This window comes from Alligator mississippiensis, chromosome 10 (genome assembly GCF_030867095.1).
Source record: "Alligator mississippiensis isolate rAllMis1 chromosome 10, rAllMis1, whole genome shotgun sequence".
NCBI classification, from domain to species: Eukaryota; Metazoa; Chordata; order Crocodylia; family Alligatoridae; genus Alligator; species Alligator mississippiensis.
Genome location: NC_081833.1, coordinates 34808201 through 34828762, shown reverse-complemented (window position 1 = coordinate 34828762; position 20562 = coordinate 34808201). Strand labels below are relative to the sequence as shown.

General features: G+C 51.9%; 1 protein-coding gene across 2 annotated transcripts; it reads left to right on the top strand.

The window, feature by feature from the left end:
* Positions 1–2754: 2754 nt before the first annotated feature.
* Positions 2755–16154, top strand: LOC102563216 (fibulin-7). Of its 2 annotated transcripts, none has more exons than XM_019489021.2 (9): positions 2755–3091; positions 3963–4098; positions 5480–5636; positions 7510–7680; positions 8395–8520; positions 9222–9344; positions 10126–10263; positions 11392–11530; positions 11645–12726. In XM_019489021.2, exons 2-9 carry the CDS (start codon positions 4027–4029, stop codon positions 11658–11660), a joined length of 942 nt encoding a protein of 313 aa, XP_019344566.2. In that variant the 5' UTR covers positions 2755–3091; positions 3963–4026; the 3' UTR covers positions 11661–12726. The 2 variants fall into 2 exon arrangements, with proteins under 2 accessions (XP_019344566.2, XP_019344564.2); XM_019489019.2 differs by lacking the exon at positions 11645–12726 and adding an exon at positions 15141–16154 and having other exon boundaries at positions 2828–3091.
* Positions 16155–20562: the final 4408 nt, after the last annotated feature.

Sequence of the window (20562 nt, the reverse complement as noted above, 5' to 3'; positions counted from 1 at the left end):
ATGTTTCTGCTACTTCATCATAATCTGAAATAAAAAGGTAGCCTAGCAATATTTGAAAGCCATCACAAGCCAATGAGGCCAAAAATCAGGCATTTTGTCTTCCGGGGCCCTTTTTCCCATTTGTGAGCAGTTCCTCACCCAAGTCATTCCACTGAGGTGCACAAGGTCACCCAGGTAAAGCACAACTCACCAACGGGAGTAAGGTGTTTACAATATGGTCCCTATGAAGTACCCAAATCAAAGCATCTAGAGACAGAGAGTTTCTTAGATGTCACTTAGCCCAGCTCCCTGGCTAGCAGGACCATCCTTTATTGTGCATTTAATAGGATTCTCTCTAAACCAGCTGTAAATTCATCCAGCTTTCCACATCTCTCAGTGATGGGGTTTTGTCCCTGCCCTTGGGAGAATATTCCATAGGCTAGGGATAGACATTACACATAGACCGGTTTAAGTTAGTCTAACCTCCAAATAAGTTCTAGCTTTGGAGGTTAGACTAACCTGCAAAAATTGAATCAATTCAGGCTCAGGTTTTTTGAATGTCTGTCCCTAGCCATAGAGTTCCCTGGGAGGGTGTTGTCCCTGCCATTAAGCCTAAATTGCTTTGATCTATACGAGCCCTTTTTAGAGTAACTCTTCCTGTTTATACCCTTGAAATATTTGTAGACCAACATTAGTACCCCCTCATTCATCTCTTGGCAAACTGCAGCTCTTCTGAGCTCCCCACATCAGCCAGCCCCTCCACACCCTAAGTATTTTTACTGCTCCTCTCTGAACTCCCTCTAATTTATCAGTATATTTTGGGCAATGTGGATCCAAGACAAGCTGTTTAGATGTTCTAGATGTGGTCATTCCAAAGCCATAGACAGAAAGCTCATTTATTCTATGTCCCACCCAGAAGTACACTTGGCCTTTTTGCTATCAGGTCTCACTGCAAACTCTCCTGCTTCTGAATCTCCTTGTTGTTTCTCAGGAATCTCCATGCCACCCCCCCCCCACCCCCCCTCAGAACAGGTGTTCTTGCTTATTTTCCTTCCCTTGAATATGCTGATGTGCATTTTTTAAGTTGAATCTTATCTTTTTGCCGTGCTGGGGTTTCCAATCTCTCTCACTGGAGTTGGCAAATCCTTCCAGTAGGTTTCATCCATGAATTTCATTCATCCTCCTCCAGACCATTTATGACATCTTTAAATAAGCCTGGACCTTATACATTTCCCAGTGGTTTCTTCCTAGAGACATCCCAACAGCCCAGTGCTTAGTCTCCTTCCATAAGTTTTGCTTAGAGAAAAATGTTATGGTCCATCAATCAGTTTCAAGCCCATGCCACTCACAGCCTAGTTAATCCGAATTAAATAAGAATAAAGTCTTGGGAAGTACTGAATAAAAAGCCCTACCTCTAACATCCCCTGTCATCCGAGGCTCTAACTAGCACTGATACTGCCCAGGAGTGCTTTTATATATTGAGGAATACAAAATGAGAGGCTTGGTATGGGTAGGTGGGGACAACTCTTCTGAAAAGCTAAACATAACCATCACAATGGGGATTGTAGGCACTTCTGACAAACAGGCATTTATTTAGATGTCTAAAAGGAAGCCGAGACCATTTCAAAATCTGTCCTGGATTATGGGTTCTGAGCACTTTGAAATCTGGGCCTTCTTGTTCAAACTTCTCTTTATCTCCCTTGCTGAACAGACTTAAACAGGAGCTTGATGCCTCAGTCACTTCCAGTTGTTTATTTCATCCTATTTCATTTATTGAAGTATTTATTGTTTTTTTCCCCTATCTCTGTCCTTTCTCAGTGCATTTGTAACAGCATTTGTATAAATTAACTTTTGGGCTACCTGGTTGTTGTTTTTTTTCCACAGACCTCCAACAACCTTCCCAGAGACTGCCAGCCTGTGGCAGGCACCATTTTACCCTGGTAGTGCTTAGATGTGACTAAACACATTTTCATGGCATAGTATAGACAAATGCCTTGAAGAAGCTGTAGCCTCTAGCCTGCTCCAAAGGTGGATGAAATCAGTGACAGTCTGGGCAGGGGCGACGCATACGGGGTGCACACGGGTCCACGTGCACCCCCTGAGTGTAGCGGTGCACCCCCTACACAAAGGCACCACTGACCGTGTTGGCAGCGCCTGTGGGCAGTCGTCACTCACCACCCTGGTTGTCTGCTCATCTGCAGGCGGTCCGCGATCCCAGCTGGCCACCGCCAACACTGCCAGCAGCATCTGCAGGTGGTTGCCGAACCCTGGTCAGCACTCACCACCCCCCACCACCTCCAGCCCTGACACTGCTGGCAGCATCTGCGGGAGCTCCCCCACTTACCGCTGCCGCACTCCTGCCGCCACTGTGCTCCCCAGCTGCCAGGGCCACATGTTGTTCATGAGTCAGGGAGTGGGTTAGAATGGGCTTTGGATCGGGCCCTGATTAGGATCACGCCACAGACTCCCACGTGCTGCAGGGATGCAGCAGCTTGGTCTAGCAAGACAGCAACAGGCTCCAGGGGTAGAGTGGCTATGTAGCGAGAGGGTGAACTAGAGAACAAAGATGACACAGCAACTGCTAATGAAAACAGGGGTGGAGGAAAGGGGAGGGGGTATCCCCTGCTTCTGCCATGGGGTAACACTATCCCCCCATCACTTCATGGGCCATCACAGGACACTGTCCCTCAGGGGAAAGCTGCTCTCTGGTTGTGGGAGCAGCATTTGCAAGGGATTCAATAGATGAAAGGCCTGTAACCTTCTGATCTAGAGGGAGAGAGGGAGAGGAGAGGCTGGTGCTGGTGCCAAGGGAAAAGTTTCCTACCGCTCGCTGCCCTCCCTCCGCCTTAGCCAGGGGAAAAACCAACAAACACACACACATTCGGGGAGGATAAATCCCAGCGAGTGGTGGGGAGGGCGGGAGGCAGGAAGGGAAGGGACGCCAGCAAGGAGCCTGCATCTTACCAACAAACTGACTACCTCTCCCTCCCTCACGCACCAGGGAGAGGCCCCTGGGAGCCCGGCTACGGGGCGGTTATTCCTCTCATCCCTGACCTCCTGGAGGCTGCAGCAGCTGAGCAGGACCTGAGGAGACTCCACAGGAGCCGTCTAGGTCTGTGTGCCTTTCATTTTTGTTCTCAGTGCCGAGATCCTCTCCCCCTCCCTCCCATTCTCCAGCAACAAGGGAAGGGAGGGGAGCAGCATCGCCCAGGGCTCCTCTGAGGGCAGACCTTTGGCAGGTCTCTTTGTTTGGCCCCTGCCCAGGGGAAGAAGGTTCAATCTCTTGCCTTTCTGGGACTAGGAGGGGAAATACAATCAAATTCCCCTGGACAGAGGGTGGGATGGGAGGAAGAAGGACCTTCCCAACATAAGGCCCTTCTAAGGATGGGCTTGTTTTGATGCAGGCCCTAAGATGAGGACACCTCTGAAATGAGCTGGGCTGAGCAGTCCTTCAACACCAGCCTTGGAGATGCAGAGCAGCCTCTGTACCCTGGGAGAGCAGCCCAGCCCACCCTGGGTCTGCGCAAGGCCGGTGGGGAAAGGCAGCCCCCCAAAGCTTCGTCTTCAGCTAGGCACAGAAAAACTGAGCCTTGTTTACCAGGGCAGTGTTATGGTGAGGGACAGGGAAGAAAGGGGTGAGTGGGGTCCAGGACAGCCCCCTTAGGGGGTGGAAAATGTTGTGCCAACTTCTATACCAAAATGTGGAGAGTTCTGCAGTTTCTTAGCATCTGCATGGTGCCTGTGTGAAGCTCCTCTGGTAGGTAGGTGATGAGGCCCCTGTAAGCTGCCATGGCTGCAGAGAAGGTTAAAAATGTACTATCTGCTACTCACTGCTCACAGGTGAGAATACAAAGCACAGAGAAATATTGGGAGGGAAAGCCCAGGACCTGCCTTGCCCCCACACACCCAGGTGCGGATAGAGCCATGGGGATGGGGCTGCTGGAGCCAATCCCCACCAGCAAGTTACTGTCTCCCTCCTGTAGCAGCCACAGGGGAGGCAGCAGTAGAGGGAGTCAGCTTCTGGATCTCAGCTGGACCAGCTCCTGCATGATGCTGTTCCTCACGGTGCCGACCTTGGCAGCCCTGTGCTTCCTGCAGCTGCCCCTCAGCAGCGCCCAGGTAAAGAGGCTGAGGGAACCTGCAGGGCCCACTAGAAGGGAATACCAGGGGCTATGGCACAAAGTCCAGTCACAGGGGGAAGAGCCAAAGCCCACACACATCCCCCCACACCTGAACACAAAAACACCCCCTGCACTATGCAGACTCCTCATTACATGCACAGACATGCATGCACACACACCTCTTTATTGCACTGTTACACAGACCCTTCCCTTCCCTTATTGCACACACACAATCACACTCACCTCACTACCCAGGTGCTAATGCCTTCCCTGCACCATCTCACACTTCCCGTGCATGCTGCCCACACACCGCACACTCCCCACTCCACTCAACACAGACAGACACTGCCCACCCTCCCCTGACCTGCACCTCATCTTTGTGCTGTGCGGTGGCTGAATGGTCAGTTCATCCTGCTACAACTCAAGCCTGGCTGGAGTTGTACCAAAGGGCAGCCCCCATTGAGCCAGATGTGAACAGGAATCGACTCATCTGGGTTGGGAGGTCAAAGTTAGACACATGCGATATTAGGCACTTGCAATGTTAGCCACATCCCACCTTTGTATACCATTGCTACAGAAATGGGTATGCTTTATCCACACTAGCCTGAGGGGCCCTTGTGCTTAGGTGGCCTTCACACTGTACAAACCTTCCTACACAGACATCTTTTCACTCTCCTTCCTTGTGCTTCACATCACACAGCCCCTGCTCTGAATAGCATGAACTCTGCCTCAGCACACATCATAGCATAAGCACACTCTCTCCCTCCCTTTCTGGACACCTCACACATCCCTGACACACCTACGTGGACCACATATACTGCCACACCCTGGCCCAACATCATACCACATCACAATCCCCTCCATACCCCATAATAAATACACATACATGCCATCACCACACATCACATCACATCACAAACATGCCCTGCCTCACAGAGCACCACATCACAGGCACATCTTCACTTTCCCTGGACACCACATGAGAGGTCTGCCCCATACCACACTCCCCCAAACCCTGCACTCTTCTCCCAAGCCCCTCCACACACATTCCCACACCCTACTCCAATACCACACTATGTCACAAACCCCATAATACTTCACAACAGTTATGCATACATATGCTCTCCTCCCACATACCCTCACAGCCTCTAGGAGCCAGCTGTGTGCCATATTTAGCCACTTGCGCTGGTGGAGCACATTTAGCCAGAATTTGTCCCTTTTGGGCTTCTTTGGAAACCTGATCCAATTAGCAGAGTTTTCCATGTGGTGGGTGTGGGGGGCTGGGGGGAGAGAGTATCTCCCAGGTCACTGTCACCTGCGGGACTTCGACAGACTCTGCTGAGAACTGCCTCTTTCCTGATACATGGGCTTTTTCCCAGGGCTGTCTGAGTAAGCGCCAGGTGCTGAGCACCATTCGGCAGATGCAGAAGCTGCTATCTACCCAGGAGGCTGCCCAGCTGCAGGGGATGAGAAACCTCAAGAAGCAACTCACTGTCCTGCAGAGCAGTGTTCACAAACAGGCCACCAAACGCAATGGTAACACCCATCAGGCAGCACATGTGCCTCCCAGCCATTGGCACCACTTGGGACCTGTAAAAACCAGTCACTGGCACCCTGTGGGACCAGTCACTACCAGTCACTGGTGTCACAGGAAACCAGTGACTACTGGCAACCAGTGCCAGCCTGGTCTAGTCTCTACCAACCACAAGTGCCATGCAGAACTGACAACTACCAGCTACAAGTGCCACCTGGATTGGTAACCAGTAGCCAGTTATGCCATGCTGGTGCCCAGCAGTTACTGGCAACAAACACCACCTGGGACTGTCACTGTGCAATGCTCATCTGACTCCCAGAGTGTTGTGCCAGCAGAGAATTGTGTAGAGTCCTCCCTCAGAGTGAGTGGCATTGGATGCAGTCACTGCAAGGACCAGCAGGGTTACTAATGAGTGACCTGAGGTCCTGAATGATCTGCCCTGCAGGGAGCTTAAGGGAGCTTAGAGATGGACTTCCATTGCCCTGCCAATATGACTGCTAGGCTTTAAGTTAGCAGGCCAGGGCATGGACATTGGAGTCTAGTTGGGTTTTTTCATAATTTCATAGTTGTTAGGGGATGAAAGGGACTTTACAGATTATCGGGTCTCCTGTACTTGGGCAGGAAATACTGCTGGGGTCAGATGACCCCAGAAAGATGGGCATCAAGACATTTTTTGAAGATCACCAGGGTGGATGACTGTACCACTTCTGGGGGGAGCCTGTTCCAAACCCTCGGCTTGTAAAGAAGCTTTTCCTTACATCTAGCCTGAAGCGATCTTCAATCAATTGTGTTTGTTTGTTTGTTTAAATTTTGTCTCTCAGGCCAAATCAGCCAAATCAGTTCCAAATTCTGTTGCCTGAGCAGAATTCAGTCGTTTAAGTCTGGGTGGTACTACCACCGGCAAGTATCCTTCCTCCCAGACTTTTCAGCTGGGAGCTTCAGATACTCTCAAACCCATGGCAGACATCCTACATGCATACCCCAAGCCTGGAGGCCTAGTTCAGATGTTCCTGAGTCTTAGCTGCCTTTAGCCAAAAGGCCAACAGAGCAAGCTAAGGGAAAATCCCCCATCTCCATAAATATATAGCCTCCATTGGGAGGCTATAGTAGACTGTTGGGGGTGGGACTGCCCGCAGTCCACCTTTAACTACACAATACCATTCAAGGTGATCTCAGCCTGGCGGTCATAGTATTTCTCCTTGATCTGAGCCAAAAGGCTGAGAAGCAATTGGAGTCTAGGTGTAAGGACTACTAACAAGGGATCCTGGGGAGCCTTCTGCCCCTCTGACTTGGCTTGCCTCTCCATGTGCTGCCCTGACAGCTAGGGCAAGCTTCAAGGCTATGGCAGGAGGGACTCCAGAGCAGGAGCTGCAGGTGTTCTTAGGAAGGATCCTGGTTCTGCTGGCTCTGCAGTATTTGCACTAGTGGTGGGAGAGGGGCACTGTATGGCAGCAGAGGGAGGAGGGGAGGAGGTTTTCTGTGGTCCCTAGCCCAGCTGCCACAGTATCACCCAGGGTGGGTCAGATCTCCTCACAGTAAGCTGGGGGGCTCAGATGCCAGGAGGGGCAGCTATTCCAGAAGAGCCTGAGAAGAAGTTACCACAATGTGTTCCAAGTCAAAGCCACCAAAAGCCAGGGACTAATGGAGCCAAGGAAGAGAGCAGCTCATTCATATGGGTATATAAGGCAGCATCTTATTTGCATATGTAAATGACCCCATCAGATCACTTCCACAGGAGATGATGCTCCCGCTATGGTTCTGCTGCTCCCCATTCAGAGACGGGGGTGGGGGCTCAAGCAGTGAGGCCCATGGTGAGCACCATGCAGGGCTGGAGGGCCTGGCTCTTTTCTAACCTACCCCCTTTCTGTGTCTCAGACAGCTGCCCTCACCTGGCAGTGCCCATGAATGGCAGGAAGCTGGGCAGGAAATCCCTGGTGGGGCACGAGGTGCACTTCCTGTGCGATGCTGGCTTTCACCTGGTGGGCTCGGAGACGCGCACCTGCCTGGACAACCGGACATGGAGTGGGCAGCAGCCCTTCTGCAAAAGTGAAGTGCTGGCCCATGAGGCAGGGGCCACTCAGGGCTTCATGTCTGGGCAGACCTGAGATGGGAGGGGGACAGACTGGGCTGGGCTCCCTGGTGGGAGTTGTCACAGGGGGCAGGCAGGTCCAGAGGCTGGGAACTGATGCACTTTGTTCAAACTTCCCATCAACCCTGAACCTTCACCTCAAAATGGATTTCACCCTGGCTTTGCCACCTCACAGCATCCCTGAGCCTTCAACTCAAAGCAGATCGCATGCCACCTTGGGTGCCAAGACTTCCTCCTAAACCGGCCTCACAGCTTCACCTCACACTGACTCCAAGGCATCACTCCAAAGCAGATTCCATCTCAAATGGGCCCTGAGCCTTCACCCTGCCACAAATTCTCACCAACCCTGCCAAACACCTGCGCCCTGACCTATGACTCCCCTGCAGGGTGGCACACAGCTCGGAGCCAGCTTGGGGGAGGGGTTCAGATCAAGATGTTTACAGGGACCAGTATTTGGAGAGAATGAATAGGAGGGGAGCGGTATCTGCAGTGCTGATTAGACATCACGGTAATAGCACATCAGGTGTTTATAGACTGGATCAGAAGGGGAGGCATCAAAGAGGGCACTGAAAACCACATTGCCCCTGTCACCTCTTTTTCTGTATGTTAACATTTCCCCCAGACTCAAAATTGTTGACTGTCTATAGAAAGTCTCTCTCTCTCCCCCTCAGGTATCAATGACTGTGCTAGCAACCCCTGTGCCAATGGCGGGACCTGTGTAGATGGCATTGAGCGCTACACCTGCCTCTGCCCCAGCGGCTGGTCAGGCAGCAACTGCCAGAGCCCAGTGTATTCCTGTAAGTCTTCAGCAGTCGCCCCAGACAGTTCCTGACAGGGCAGTACTGGCCTAGGTCATTCCCAGTAATTGTGTGCGTGTGTGTGTGCGCGCGCGCGCGCGCATGTGTGTGTGTGTACACATGCACAGGCCTGGATATTCCCATAGTGTTGTGTTGCTGGATAACCATGGTGACATCCTGGGAGAGGTGAAGTTGACAGGACCCAAAGCTTCTCCCCAAGTTCTGTCAATCCCAGCCAAGATCCTTGCCACCCCCTGCCATGTCAGGCTTAGCTCTTCATCTTCATCTATGCTCACACATCGCCATCCTGACCCATAGCTGCTCCAGCCATACTCTCCCATAGCCTTGATCCCAACCTAGGTTTCACTGAAGCCGTCTGCCCATCCTCCTAAGTGGTGGCATCATGCTAGGGACAAACATCTTGGCTTAGCCCGGGGAGAGCAGGGAGGAAGGTTTCTGCCCTTGGCCCTCAGTAAGGTACCAGAGCAGGAGGCAGGAGGCCACTTGTCTCTGACAATCATGCCTGGGAAAATCAGTGTGTTTTGCAAGGCATGTGTTGTGGCTCATGCTGGCACTCTGCACCTCTGGGCTCCTCCCCTGGCCTGGGCATGGGCTGCAGAGTCCAGTTCAGCCTGTGCCCCAACCCTCTAGCATGACGTCACCCAGGCAAACTCACCACCATCTTTCTCCTGCTGCTGCAGACTGGGTGACGCTCAGCAACTCCTCCTTCAGTCGGCAGCCCCGCTGTGCTGACAACCTGCTGGGCTCCCGCCAGTGCAGCTGTGACACAGGCTTCCAGATGAAGGCCAGTGGCATGTGCCAAGGTAATGAGGCTTCCCCTGCAGCTGCCTGAGCACACACCTCTCTTACAAGCCCCTCTCCCTCATCAGCCTTGGGCTGCAAGGCCTCCTCGCTCTCTGGCCTCCTTGCAGATCCACTCCCTACTGAGGCCCATGAATACTGCCACAGGCTTTTTGCATCTGTGAGACTCTGACAGCTGGTGTCCCCTGTGCTGAGGGAGGCACCATTGCTCTGGGGCCACCAAGGTGAGCAGCTCCAGTGGTGGCAGGCCCCTGCTGGGTCATGAGGACTGTTTTCCCTGCAAAAAAAAATCAGTGGTGAGGCAAGTGTAGGGGTGGTCAGGATAGAGAATGTCCAGTTTGTGTGGAGAAAGGAGGAGCCTGAGCCCTAGGAAACAATGATAGACACTGAAGACAGGAGGGTAACCAGGGGGAAATGCCCACCCAATCCCTGCCTCAGTCCAGAGAGTGTGATCCCCAGCACCTGTGGGGCCCTGGGGCTCACCTTACCTGCACAGGGAGTGGGATCAGCACTCATGGTTGCCAAAGGATTTGGTTTGTCCGAACCAGGAGGAGCATAGTTTTTGTGAGAGAATGCCGGAAGGAAGTCTACTGTGTGGCGTTGGGATATGCCAGGGGACCTGACTGGGGCAAAGGCAGAGGGACATTTTTGACACTACCCAGGCCAGGCTACGAATGCCTGAGCTGGGAGCTGTCCTATTGAAAGTGGTCATTGTGCCATGAGCTGCCATCACTTCTAGCCATCTCCATGCCCTAGTGGTCAGCATCTCTGCTTTGCTTCCAGATGTTGATGAGTGCCAGTTGTTCCAGTCCAGCTGGCAGACCCGTATCTGTGTTCATGACTGTGTCAACCTGCCGGGCTCCTACCGCTGCATCTGCCCCCAGGGCTACCTGCTCAACACAGACTTGAATACCTGCAATGGTAAGAAACCTCCTCTGCGTGTTTGTAGGGAATCTGTCACCCACCAGGAGTGTTTGGGATTTGGCAGAGGAACAGAACTGTCTTCTGTTGTGGCCCCTTGTTGCGTGTCAATGCAAGGTACTCTGACCATCCGGGGCAACAACTGGTTTGACAACTCAGAGAAGGGGAACCCCCAGAGCTCCTAGTGGTTTGGTGCCTCTGACATCAGCCCTGACATAGGCAAGATCTTCCTCCTGAATCATGGTTACCATTGCCCACAGCACAGCACCTCCTTCTGCCCTGTTGCAACATTGGTTCTGAGGGGAACACCGAGATTCCCAAGGGTCCAGCCCCAGGGAGCCTTCCCACTCTCAGCCCTAGGCCATGGCCTCCTCCTAAGCACTTAGCTCAGCATCATGTTCATTGTGAAGCCTCCACTGGTGCCTATGTGCCCTGACTTAGCACCACACTTAATCCTGGTACCATCCTGCCCCACAGCCCCTCGGGGACCCAAAATATGCCAGGGTCTGGCAGGGTCAAATGACCAATCACGCTCCCCTGCAGGGGCTGAATGGAGCTGTATGTGACAGCTTGGCCCAAAAGAGACTATCCAGATACCAGTGAGGAGCAGCTCCAGGCAGAACACAGGTGGGACTGGGCCTTGGCTCCACTGTGTAAGGTTTTTCGTTTTTTAAGGAAAATGTTCCAAGCCAAATCAGCCAAATCAATTCCAAATCCGTAAGTCATTCACAAACCATATGTGGCCCTACTACCAGCAAACATCTTCCACCCCCACCTGGGGTTTCAGAAGCTTCCAAATCATTTGGCGGGTATCCTACATGCAGGCCCAAGCCCGGAGGTTTAGGGTTCGGATGCCCTGGAGTTTCGCTTGCCCTCAGCCATATGATCACAGGAGCAAGCTAGGGAGGAGTCTCCCATTTCCATAAAGTGGGCATAAAGCCAGGATCTTCCCACTGGAAATGAAAGTGGGAGGTTAACTATAGATTACCTCTGTGGGTACTACCCCATGCCAGAAAAACAGTTACCTCCAGTGACTAGGAAAACCGCCTTAGTAGTCATGGTATTTCCCCTGCCAGTAAAGTCCCCACCATACTCAGTCCAAGCTCTGAGTTCTGTTTGCTTTTCCAGATGTGGATGAATGCACCAACAGCCAGCACAACTGCAGCCGCGGTGAGATCTGTGTGAATGTCTTTGGAGGGTTCCGATGCGTGCGCCCTGAGTGCCCCAAGCCTCGGCACAACACCAGCTACGTCAAGACCTCTGCCTTGTAAGTGTTTCTCTGCATGCAGCCAGTGATCACCCACAGAAGCACCCAGCCTTCACATGCTCGGTGTTGCAGGCTGAGGGGAGGCTCAGAGCTCCCCTGCATCACTCCCTACAGCCTGCCCAGCTTGTAAAACCTGGAACAGGTGTAGAAGTGCTCCTGATGGCTCTCTACAGTGCCTCCTGTTGGGAAAAGCCAGGTGCTCCCAGCCATCTCTTCTACCCTGGACTGCCTGCAAGTGGCAGACGTAAGCATTATTGGTGTTGGTACAGCTGGCTTACCTCTTAAACACGGCAGACCCCCTACATTTATCACCTCTGGGGACAAAGTAAAGAATCCCAGCCACTCTCTGCACAAATCCCGCACGCAGAGGGCAGCCAGATACCTTCAGTCACAGCAACTTGTAGCAAAGCACAGAGCAATGTAAAGTCTCTCAGGGTGCAGCAGAAAGGGCCTGGGGCAGCAGCAGCCAGCCAGCCCAAAGTCCACATGGTTCTATGCCACTTATGTTGCCTTCAATCCCATGGTCCTGCACCAGGATCCCTCAATACCTTGCTGTAACACTGAAATAGCTCTTAAGCAGGGGAAAGCATCCCCTGCTGAATTGCCCCCAGTATGGCAGCAACCCTCATGTCCTGCTGCAGTATTGGTTCAACACCACCTTTAGGGAAAGAGTGTCCTCAAGAGGGCAAAGACAGACAAGGTTCTTTGGCTAAATCTGATATCTTTTATTAGACCAACGCAAATAGCTGGAAAAATTCTTCTTAGCAAGCCTTTGGGTATAAATACCCTTCGTCAGGCTGAGGAAGCATCTGCAGTTGGTATATATGCTCTTCCAGAATAGAGTGAATAGTAAAGAAACCAGAGGCTGGTATGCATGCAAGGAAGTCAGTCAGTGAAGATGTAAACTGAGGAGTCAGTGGGTGAGAGACAGGCCTGGGGGTGGGGGGAGGAGGAGAGGGAAAGGGGGATCAATGCAGCCAGTAAATAGTTGAGAGGTACCTAGGGAATCAGATGTTAGGCAGGTTATGATGTGCTATAAATCCAATGCCAGCTTGTATCAGAATAAGTCCAACCAGTGCAGGGAGAAGCCTAAGGGTCCTGTGGTCATACCTTCCACTGATGCTACTAGAGGCGGGCCCTGCCCAGCCAGTCATCCACAGCTCTGCTTTCCTTTGCAAATAAACCCTCTGCTTCCATTCTGCCTCCATCTTTGGCCTGCTTGGCAGACAAGGGCTCCTGAAGTCAAGTCGTGTAGCCAGCAGGCCTGGTAGCTGTGTTGTGTAACCCATCATTGGATCGATCATACTACAAGAGTCTCTATGTTTGCACTTTCTAGCCAATGAGAACACTTAGTCATGCTCTGGCAAAGGCATCTAGCTAATGGGTCTGTGCCAAGCAAAGCCCCACTGTAAGCACTGGTCAGGCAGCAGTGTTTTCACCTCAGCTTCCTCGAGCCTTTATCAAATGTCAATAAGCCAGTGAGTCCCAGGGGTGCAGCCACCTGGACATCAGACTGCAAAGCAGGACCAGGTGCTGGCATTTCCTAAACATCCGGTCTATTTGTGCAGCTCCTTCAGCTGAAATTCAATATCAAAACCGAACAGCCCTTCATTCTACTCCTGAGACTTAACCTCTCTGTTCCTAGTAGCTGCTTAGCAATTAGCAAGGACAGAACAGCCCAGGTATTATGCTCTCTGCTATGTATAGCTCCAAGTGGTGCACAGGCAGTGCATGATTCAGGTGTTTTGCTGCCTTTGGAGAAGGGTGAATTTGAGACTTACCCCAGACTTGTGTCAAAGGCTGTCCTTAGGCAGCCTAGCTATAAGTGGGAAGCTGGGGAGTCAAAGCAGATGGACTTTGTGCCATTGGTGAGCTTTAATCATGTTAGCTCAATGGGCTGTTAATCTGAGAAGCCCTCTGGCCTATCTGTAGTCCCAGATTATTTAGCAGTCACCAAAGCTGCCCCAGAGGAGTGCCATTGGGATACTGTCACCCCACTGATTATCTTAGGGAAGGGAAGAATAACATCAGCTCCTCTCTGTGATAGATTAATTCTTTCCGTCTGTAGAACCTGGACAAGTCCTCTTTTAATTACAGCAGGGAGCTCTTTCCCTTTCTTACTGAGTTCTGACCTTGTGTCTACATGGAGTTTATTCCTCTGTTGCAGCTGAAACGGGAGATGAGCACAGATCAGTTTCTGGCAACAAGCTGCCTCTGGTCCCTACATGTGAACCCTCTTGTTGTCTTCTCAGCAGGAATGAAGGGAAAAAGCAGGTCGTCATTCCAGGGTCTCTTTGGGCTCCATGTGTTATCATTTGAGACCAAATTCTGCTCTCCGTTGAATCAGTGTAAATTTAGGGTCATGGCACTCATAGGAATGGGGTTCTGCTGGGAGCACATTACTAGCCTAGCTGAGAGTGAGATGTGCCAACAATGCCAGAAATCTTTGGATGATTTTAAAAATGGCCAGTGCCTTTGGGTTCCATGCTTTGTGGGACCCTAGTTTGAGAGAGTGGGGCTTGGTTATCACCAGTTCCCAGTTCCCTTTTATGAAACTAAAAAAGCAACTGGACTTTCACAAGAGCTCAGTACCTGGTAAAGCTGGGAGAACTGGAAATCTGGCTCTGAGCTCTTGGGAAAACTCAGTCCCCAGAACATGATTTTCAGGTTTTCTGAACACCATTGCCTGCAGCTGCAGCTGGGAGAAACTCTGCGCCTCTATGAGTCAGACTAGTCACCCACAGAACAGAGGCACCCAAAACAACAGGAACTGGGAAGATAATACAAGGGTACTGGGTTCAGGTGCTCTTCTGCATATGTGAAGGAGAGTGGGAGCCCTGCTAAAAGGCACCATGATATGGCAGAGATGCGTCCTTGAAATCTATTGGGATTTTCCTAGGCCAGCTTTGTTCAGAGCCTGTGTTTAGGCTTTCAGCTCAGCTGGGTCACCTTTGCTTCCGGTTTACTCTGGGTGTGAGAAGACTTCAGCTGAAAAGAGAGGTAACTGGATGTCCATTCATTGCACTGTGAGACTTGGCTGAGTGACTTGAACATAAGACCCCCAGGAGGCCGGTGACTTTGTTACAGAACCTCACATCCTTAAGAACTGACAGAGTCCCTGCTTAGGGCAGCCAATAACTAGAGCAGGAGGGAGCAGCAGACTAGGACAGGAGAGTTGGCTGGAGCCATGTGTGTATTTGTGCAAATGGGGGTAGAAAGGGGGAGCTCAGGGCTGTGATAGCAGGAGGACTGCAAGTTGGGATTTTGGAGCACTGACAAATTCTGTGAGAGAAGCCCAGGGCTGGGATATCAAGGAGATGCGGGCATTGACCTAGTTGGAGGCATTTTAGACCTGGGGTAGAATAGCAGGAGACTGCAGTTCGGGGTTGAAATCAGGTAGAGTGAAAGCTCTAATTTGAGACTGGGGTGCATTAGCAGGGCTGTAGGGGAGGTTTGTCCAGCCCTGGCTCATGCTGTTAACGCTTTAATGAGCTCAAGTACTAAATAATTGTACTTTTCAAGTAAAACTCCCTTGGAGAGAGAACTGAGCCCAGCTGCCTCCTCTGCCATGCCCCATCTCACCAGGCTCTCCCTGCTTGTCCTTTCCCAGCCAGTGTGAGCGGAACCCCTGCCCCATGGACAGCAAAGCCTGCCGCACTGCCGCCAACTCCATCTCCTTCCACTACCTGCCTCTCCAGTCCAACCGCACTGTGCCCAGGGTCCTCTTCAAGATGTCCACCACTCGCTTTGTGGGTGACAGCCTGAGATTTGCCATCACAGGTGGGAGAGGCCACAGCATCTTTGCTGTACAGCGGTCTGACCGGCAGACCGGTGAGCTCATCCTGACCAGCCCAGTGGCAGGGCCAGCTGCCCTGGAGGTAGAGCTAGAAATGAGTGAGTTTGCCCGGAGGGTCCTTCTTGGGAAGCACATCTTCAGGGTTATGACCTTCATCTCCCAGTATGAGTTCTGAGCTCCTCCTGCTCTCCTTGCCTGACCAGCTAGTGAGGGTAGGAGGAGCACTGGACATCCACCTCACAGCAGAAATGGGGGCCTCCCTGTTATCCACCCAAGCTGGCAGCTCCAGCCTGACATCGGTGGAGGGGATGCTAACTTTCTACCACATTTCTTGATTGGACCCAACTCATCGGAGATCCTGGTTCTTTGCTTGCCAAAGACCTCACCCTAAAGCTTGCTAATTTCCTGCCCATTAGTGGTAATGTTTACATGTAATTGCCTTGTGGAACAGTTCAGGGGGGCTGACGGAAATAGCCCAGTCTGTTTTTGAGAGAGACATGGGAACAGCCAGGGTCAAAGAGAGTGAAAAAGGGCCCTACTTGGGCAACCACACTGGCCCAGAGGCAAACCCGCTGCTGACATCTGAACCTGCAGTGTCATCACATTTCAGACAGGCGCTGCCCTCACATACTAATGCTCCAGGTCTTTGCCTGCACTTACACACACACACACACACACAGTGGTCAGGCACAGCATTTAGGTAAGAAGGCACCTGCCCAGCAAGAGCATGTGGAGGGTACAGGGACAGCGACAGCAGGATACACATGGAGCATGGGTTTTGCTTTTTATCCATAGAAACAAGTAATAAAATGAGTGTGTCTTCAAGAAGCCCCTTCTAGTCATTTCTTTCCAACCCCTGCCCAGGAACCAGAGCTACTTCCTACCAGACTGGAAGGGAGGCAGAGAGCATCCATCTGAGGTAACCCATTTCAGCACTGGGGACTGCCCAGGAGTGCTTCCTCTCTACCTTTTGACTGATAGTCTAGGGTGCTGCTAGGCTCAGCACACTGTAATGGGCCATTTCCCTGTGCCAGGGAGTTCTCATTAACACCATCCCAGCCCCTCCCAGGTAACTCAGTGGACCAGGCACAGCAGTTCTAAGCTAGGCTTTGCTACCAACTTGGGATGTGAACTGGGCCAGATCATTTCCCCTCCCTGCACCTTGATTTTCCAGTGGCAATCATGAGTCTGACCTGCTTTGCAAGGTGCCTTGAGATCCTTAAAGTGCTTGAGGAGATCTGGCTGAGACTATCCTAAAGAATCGTGCCTGCCAAATTCCCTCAGACATTATGACTGATGGGAACACAATGTCCCCCAGGTGGCACCCCAGAAATGCCCTGACTTTCCTCTCCCTGACAGTCAGGCAAATATCTCTTGCCTGCAGAACCTGCAGCAGAAGGAAAATAACAGGACAGCAGGCTCAGAAGGCCTGACTGTGAATGTGTATGAGTGAGACAGACAGACAGAGAAAATGGGTTTTGTGTCACATGCATGTGTGTTTGCATCTCCTCCATTAAAGCAGCTTCTGCAGTCTCAGGATCCCTTGCAAAGGGGAATCCTTTCCTGCCCTGGCATTTGCTCAGCAACAGGGAATCTGGTGTGATTGGCAAGCTTGGACCCACCAGGTGCACAATATCATCAATCACAGCTTTCCAACTTTACCTGCTGCTCTGGTTGGGTCTGGCCTGGAAGGGATGGCTGAAGTGACTAAGCTATGATTCTCAACCAAGGTACCATTGCACTCTGGAGTGCCTTCAGATCCACTGTGGAGTTGATTATTTTCTCCAGCCTAATTGCTCTGCAGGTTTAGAGGCTGAGAGACATTTACTGCGGAGCTAATTAGTCTACTCCATAGTAAACATCTCAAATCATTCTGAGAGCCAGAGGGAAGGCAGCATCTGGCTATGTCTAGCAGCCTTCCTCTTACTGCTGGCAATTCAGCTGCAGGCCCCTTTCCCAGTGCTCCCTACTAGACTGGTTCCTTGAGGGCATTGGCTTCTTACCCCAAACAGTTCAAGGTCCCTGATTCAAATTCTGGTGCTGACCAAAAGGGCAGCCATGGGGCCTGCCCCACAGCAGGGCTGGATCACTCAAAGTGAATCACTCTGGCTTCACAAGCCCTACAACTGTGAGACAGATGATGTGCAGAGCTGGCAGTGCCCCCAGCCAGGGCGATCCCTCAGAAGAGGGCATGATCCCACAAGATGAGGAAGGGGGAGCCACCCTTGTGCTTTCTGTTGCTTCCCAGTGCCCTGCTGAGTGCTGAGGTTCTCTCACCTCGTTCTCCCACCCATCATGGGGACTCCATCCCCCCACCATCATCACACAGCAGCCTTACTAAGGCATACAGGGGTCTCTGGTGGGGGCTGAGACAAGCAGTGCTAAGGAGCAGGGAGCTGCAGTCAGAAGGGCCTGCCCTGGGAGCCCTCTACCCAGGGACTATGTCTCACTCTGGAAAGAGAGCATAGCTCCTGCTGAACCTATTTCTGAGCACTGACTGCCACCCTGGAAAAGCTCTGGGGCCTACACCCACTCAGACAGCTGGGAGCATAAAGGGTCTAGTAAGTGGATTTCTCAGCGCAGACTCCAGACATTCCAGCTCCAAGAATGGGAGGTGACTGTGCCCTCCCCTCATTCCTCAGGAGAGCTGGGAGCTGCGTGGGGTGACTGTGAGCAGATGAGTAATGGCAAAGCTCTTTGCAGAGAGCGGAAAGCCTGGGGTGTTGCACCAGTGCAGGAATGCAGCTCAGCCCCCAGCTCCCTTTGCAAAGGAGGGCTAATTCCCTCTCAGCCAGGAGGCTGCTCCTTGCACCTGGAGGGTGAGAGCTCCTAATGACACCAAGAATCCCCTCTGCCTCCCAAACATGTGTGCACTGGCCTCTTAATCCAGCTCTCCTCAGCCAAGCTATAGGCCAAGCCCCAGAAGAGCTGGCCATACTCCACACATGGCCTAAGCAGGGCCTGGCCCATCTTTCACTTGGATCTCATTTGTAGGCTGTGCCAAGGAGAGACGAGATCACCCACCTGCTCTCTGCGACAGGGCCTGCTGGGCTGAGTGCACACTGATGTAGGAGGGGAACAGAGGCAGTGAGCAGTGTATGGCCAGGGCCAGCAGCTTCCCTCTAGAACCACTCCAGCTAGAGCAGTTTGTTTCAGGAGTCTTAGGTCCCTATCCAAGGAGTTTTCTCCCATCCCCTCTCTGTCCCTCTCTTCAAGGTCAGAAGACCGAGAGCTTGGCTCAGGGTGCCAGCAGACTCCATATGAGGCATAGTTTGGACATTATAGATGTTTTTGTCCCTCTCCCAGGACACAGTCCAACCCATGAACTGTCCTTACGTCACTCTTCTGAAAAGGAAAGATATATGGTTCCCATTGTACACATGGGAAAACTGAAGCACTGGGATGAGAGGAAGTCATTTCCCTGAGACTGCAGGGAAAATCAGTGGCAGAGCTGGGCTTGATAACAACTCCTGGCTCTTAGCCCTGGGCTTAATTCACTGGGATGGGGACTTTAGGAAGTAGCCCAGGCCCTGGCAGAAAGTAGTATGTTTGCAAACAGCTAATGCCCTGCTGAGATGCACACACAACTCCTCTCTGCCCTGGGTAAGAGGCATGATCAGCCAGAAGCCACTTCCTCATGGTGGGGAGCTCTCCCAGCAATGTCTCATGTCACTGGCAGGAACCAACTGCTCTGGTGGGCCAAGCCACAGCTCTACTATGGGCATGAAAGCCAAAGAGCAGCCATTTCACTCATGCCACTGCTGCAAACAGGTGGGAGGATGCCAAGGGAGCCCAGAGCCAGTGACAGCGCAGTGCCAAGTGAGAACCCAGTGCTAGGGAGAAATCTGATGTCCATATCTCCTTACCCTTCCCCCCCCAATCTGGACCGTATGAACGCTCCTCAGGCTCTGTTTGCTCCCAGATTGCCCATGAGTCAGACACCCTGAGCAGAGCATTAGAGAAAGTGCTGGGACCTCCAGGGGCCAGATATTGGCAGCATGAGTAGGAACGTACTTCCATGTGCCAGAGCCCTAGTCTGCACTGGGACAGAGCTCACAGTAGTGCATGTGGGTTGGGGAGAATCTCAACTCACATTGTTCTTAAAAAAGGAAGTTCCCAGCCCTTCTGGAAAGACACTGCAAAATGGGATGCATGCAGGACCTGAAAGTTTGGTTCACAAATGCTCAGGCAGAGAGGAAGATTTCCCCCCACCCAGTCTTGATTTTTAACACTTTTATTATTTTTGAGCATTTGGGGCTAACAATAATGAATAAATGCAGCCCAGATCCTACTTCCTCCCTGCTCCATATCAACCTCCTCTTCCCCACTCCTCTCCATTCTCCTTCCTCAGGGCTTTTCAACCTTCCTCCATGCCCATCTTCTGAAGGAAAAACCTTAGGACTCTGGACAGGAGGTCCCAGGCTCCCTCCCTGCATCAACAGCCACAGCATTTGTCTTGCACTAGCTTATTCCCAAGGGACACTGTCCCCATGGAGGGTGATCCCTGGTGGCTGTTGGGAAGGAGGAGGTTGAAGCCCAGTCTCAGTGGCTCTTGTAGCACAGGAAGAACTAATGCAGTGATTCTCAAGCAGGGAGCTGTGGCACCCTGGGATGCCTTGAGATCCTTTCAAGGGTGCTGTGGGGTGCTACACAATGTCAGCACTGTTAGGCGCACAAACACAATACACAAGATAAACCCTGAGATTTCCAAAAGGAATCCACAGTGTTAAAAACATTTCAACTTGTGGCTTTTCTAACTTCTTTGCAAGAAAAAAATTGCTGTACTATTTTTCCATAATCAAAAAATGAGTGGAAAATGAAGAGCTGGCATTTTCCAACGGGGTCTTGACTGTAACAAGGGGTGTCTCACATCTAAAAACGTGGAGAACCACTGGTCTAGTGGCATCCAACTTCTAGGGACAACAGTGAAGCTTCTTTTGAGGTTTCTTTCATCCTGCTCTGACACTGCCACCCTCATGCTGGAACAGCCCTGCCCTTGCTGGCGAGTCACCATTATTAACTGCTTGGCTGGGGGCAGAGCCAGCTCTCCCACGCAGGCCCTGTGATAAAGTGATCACCCACAAGTGCAATGAGCAAGGAGGTGGCATGTGTCAGTCACAGCAGATCTCTGTCTGCTGCCATCAGCCCCTTCTGACAGGAGGCTGATGGAGAAACCAGGATCATTGAGGTGTCCCCTGGGGACTCTGTAGGTGCCCCATAGCACACAGGCCCTGAG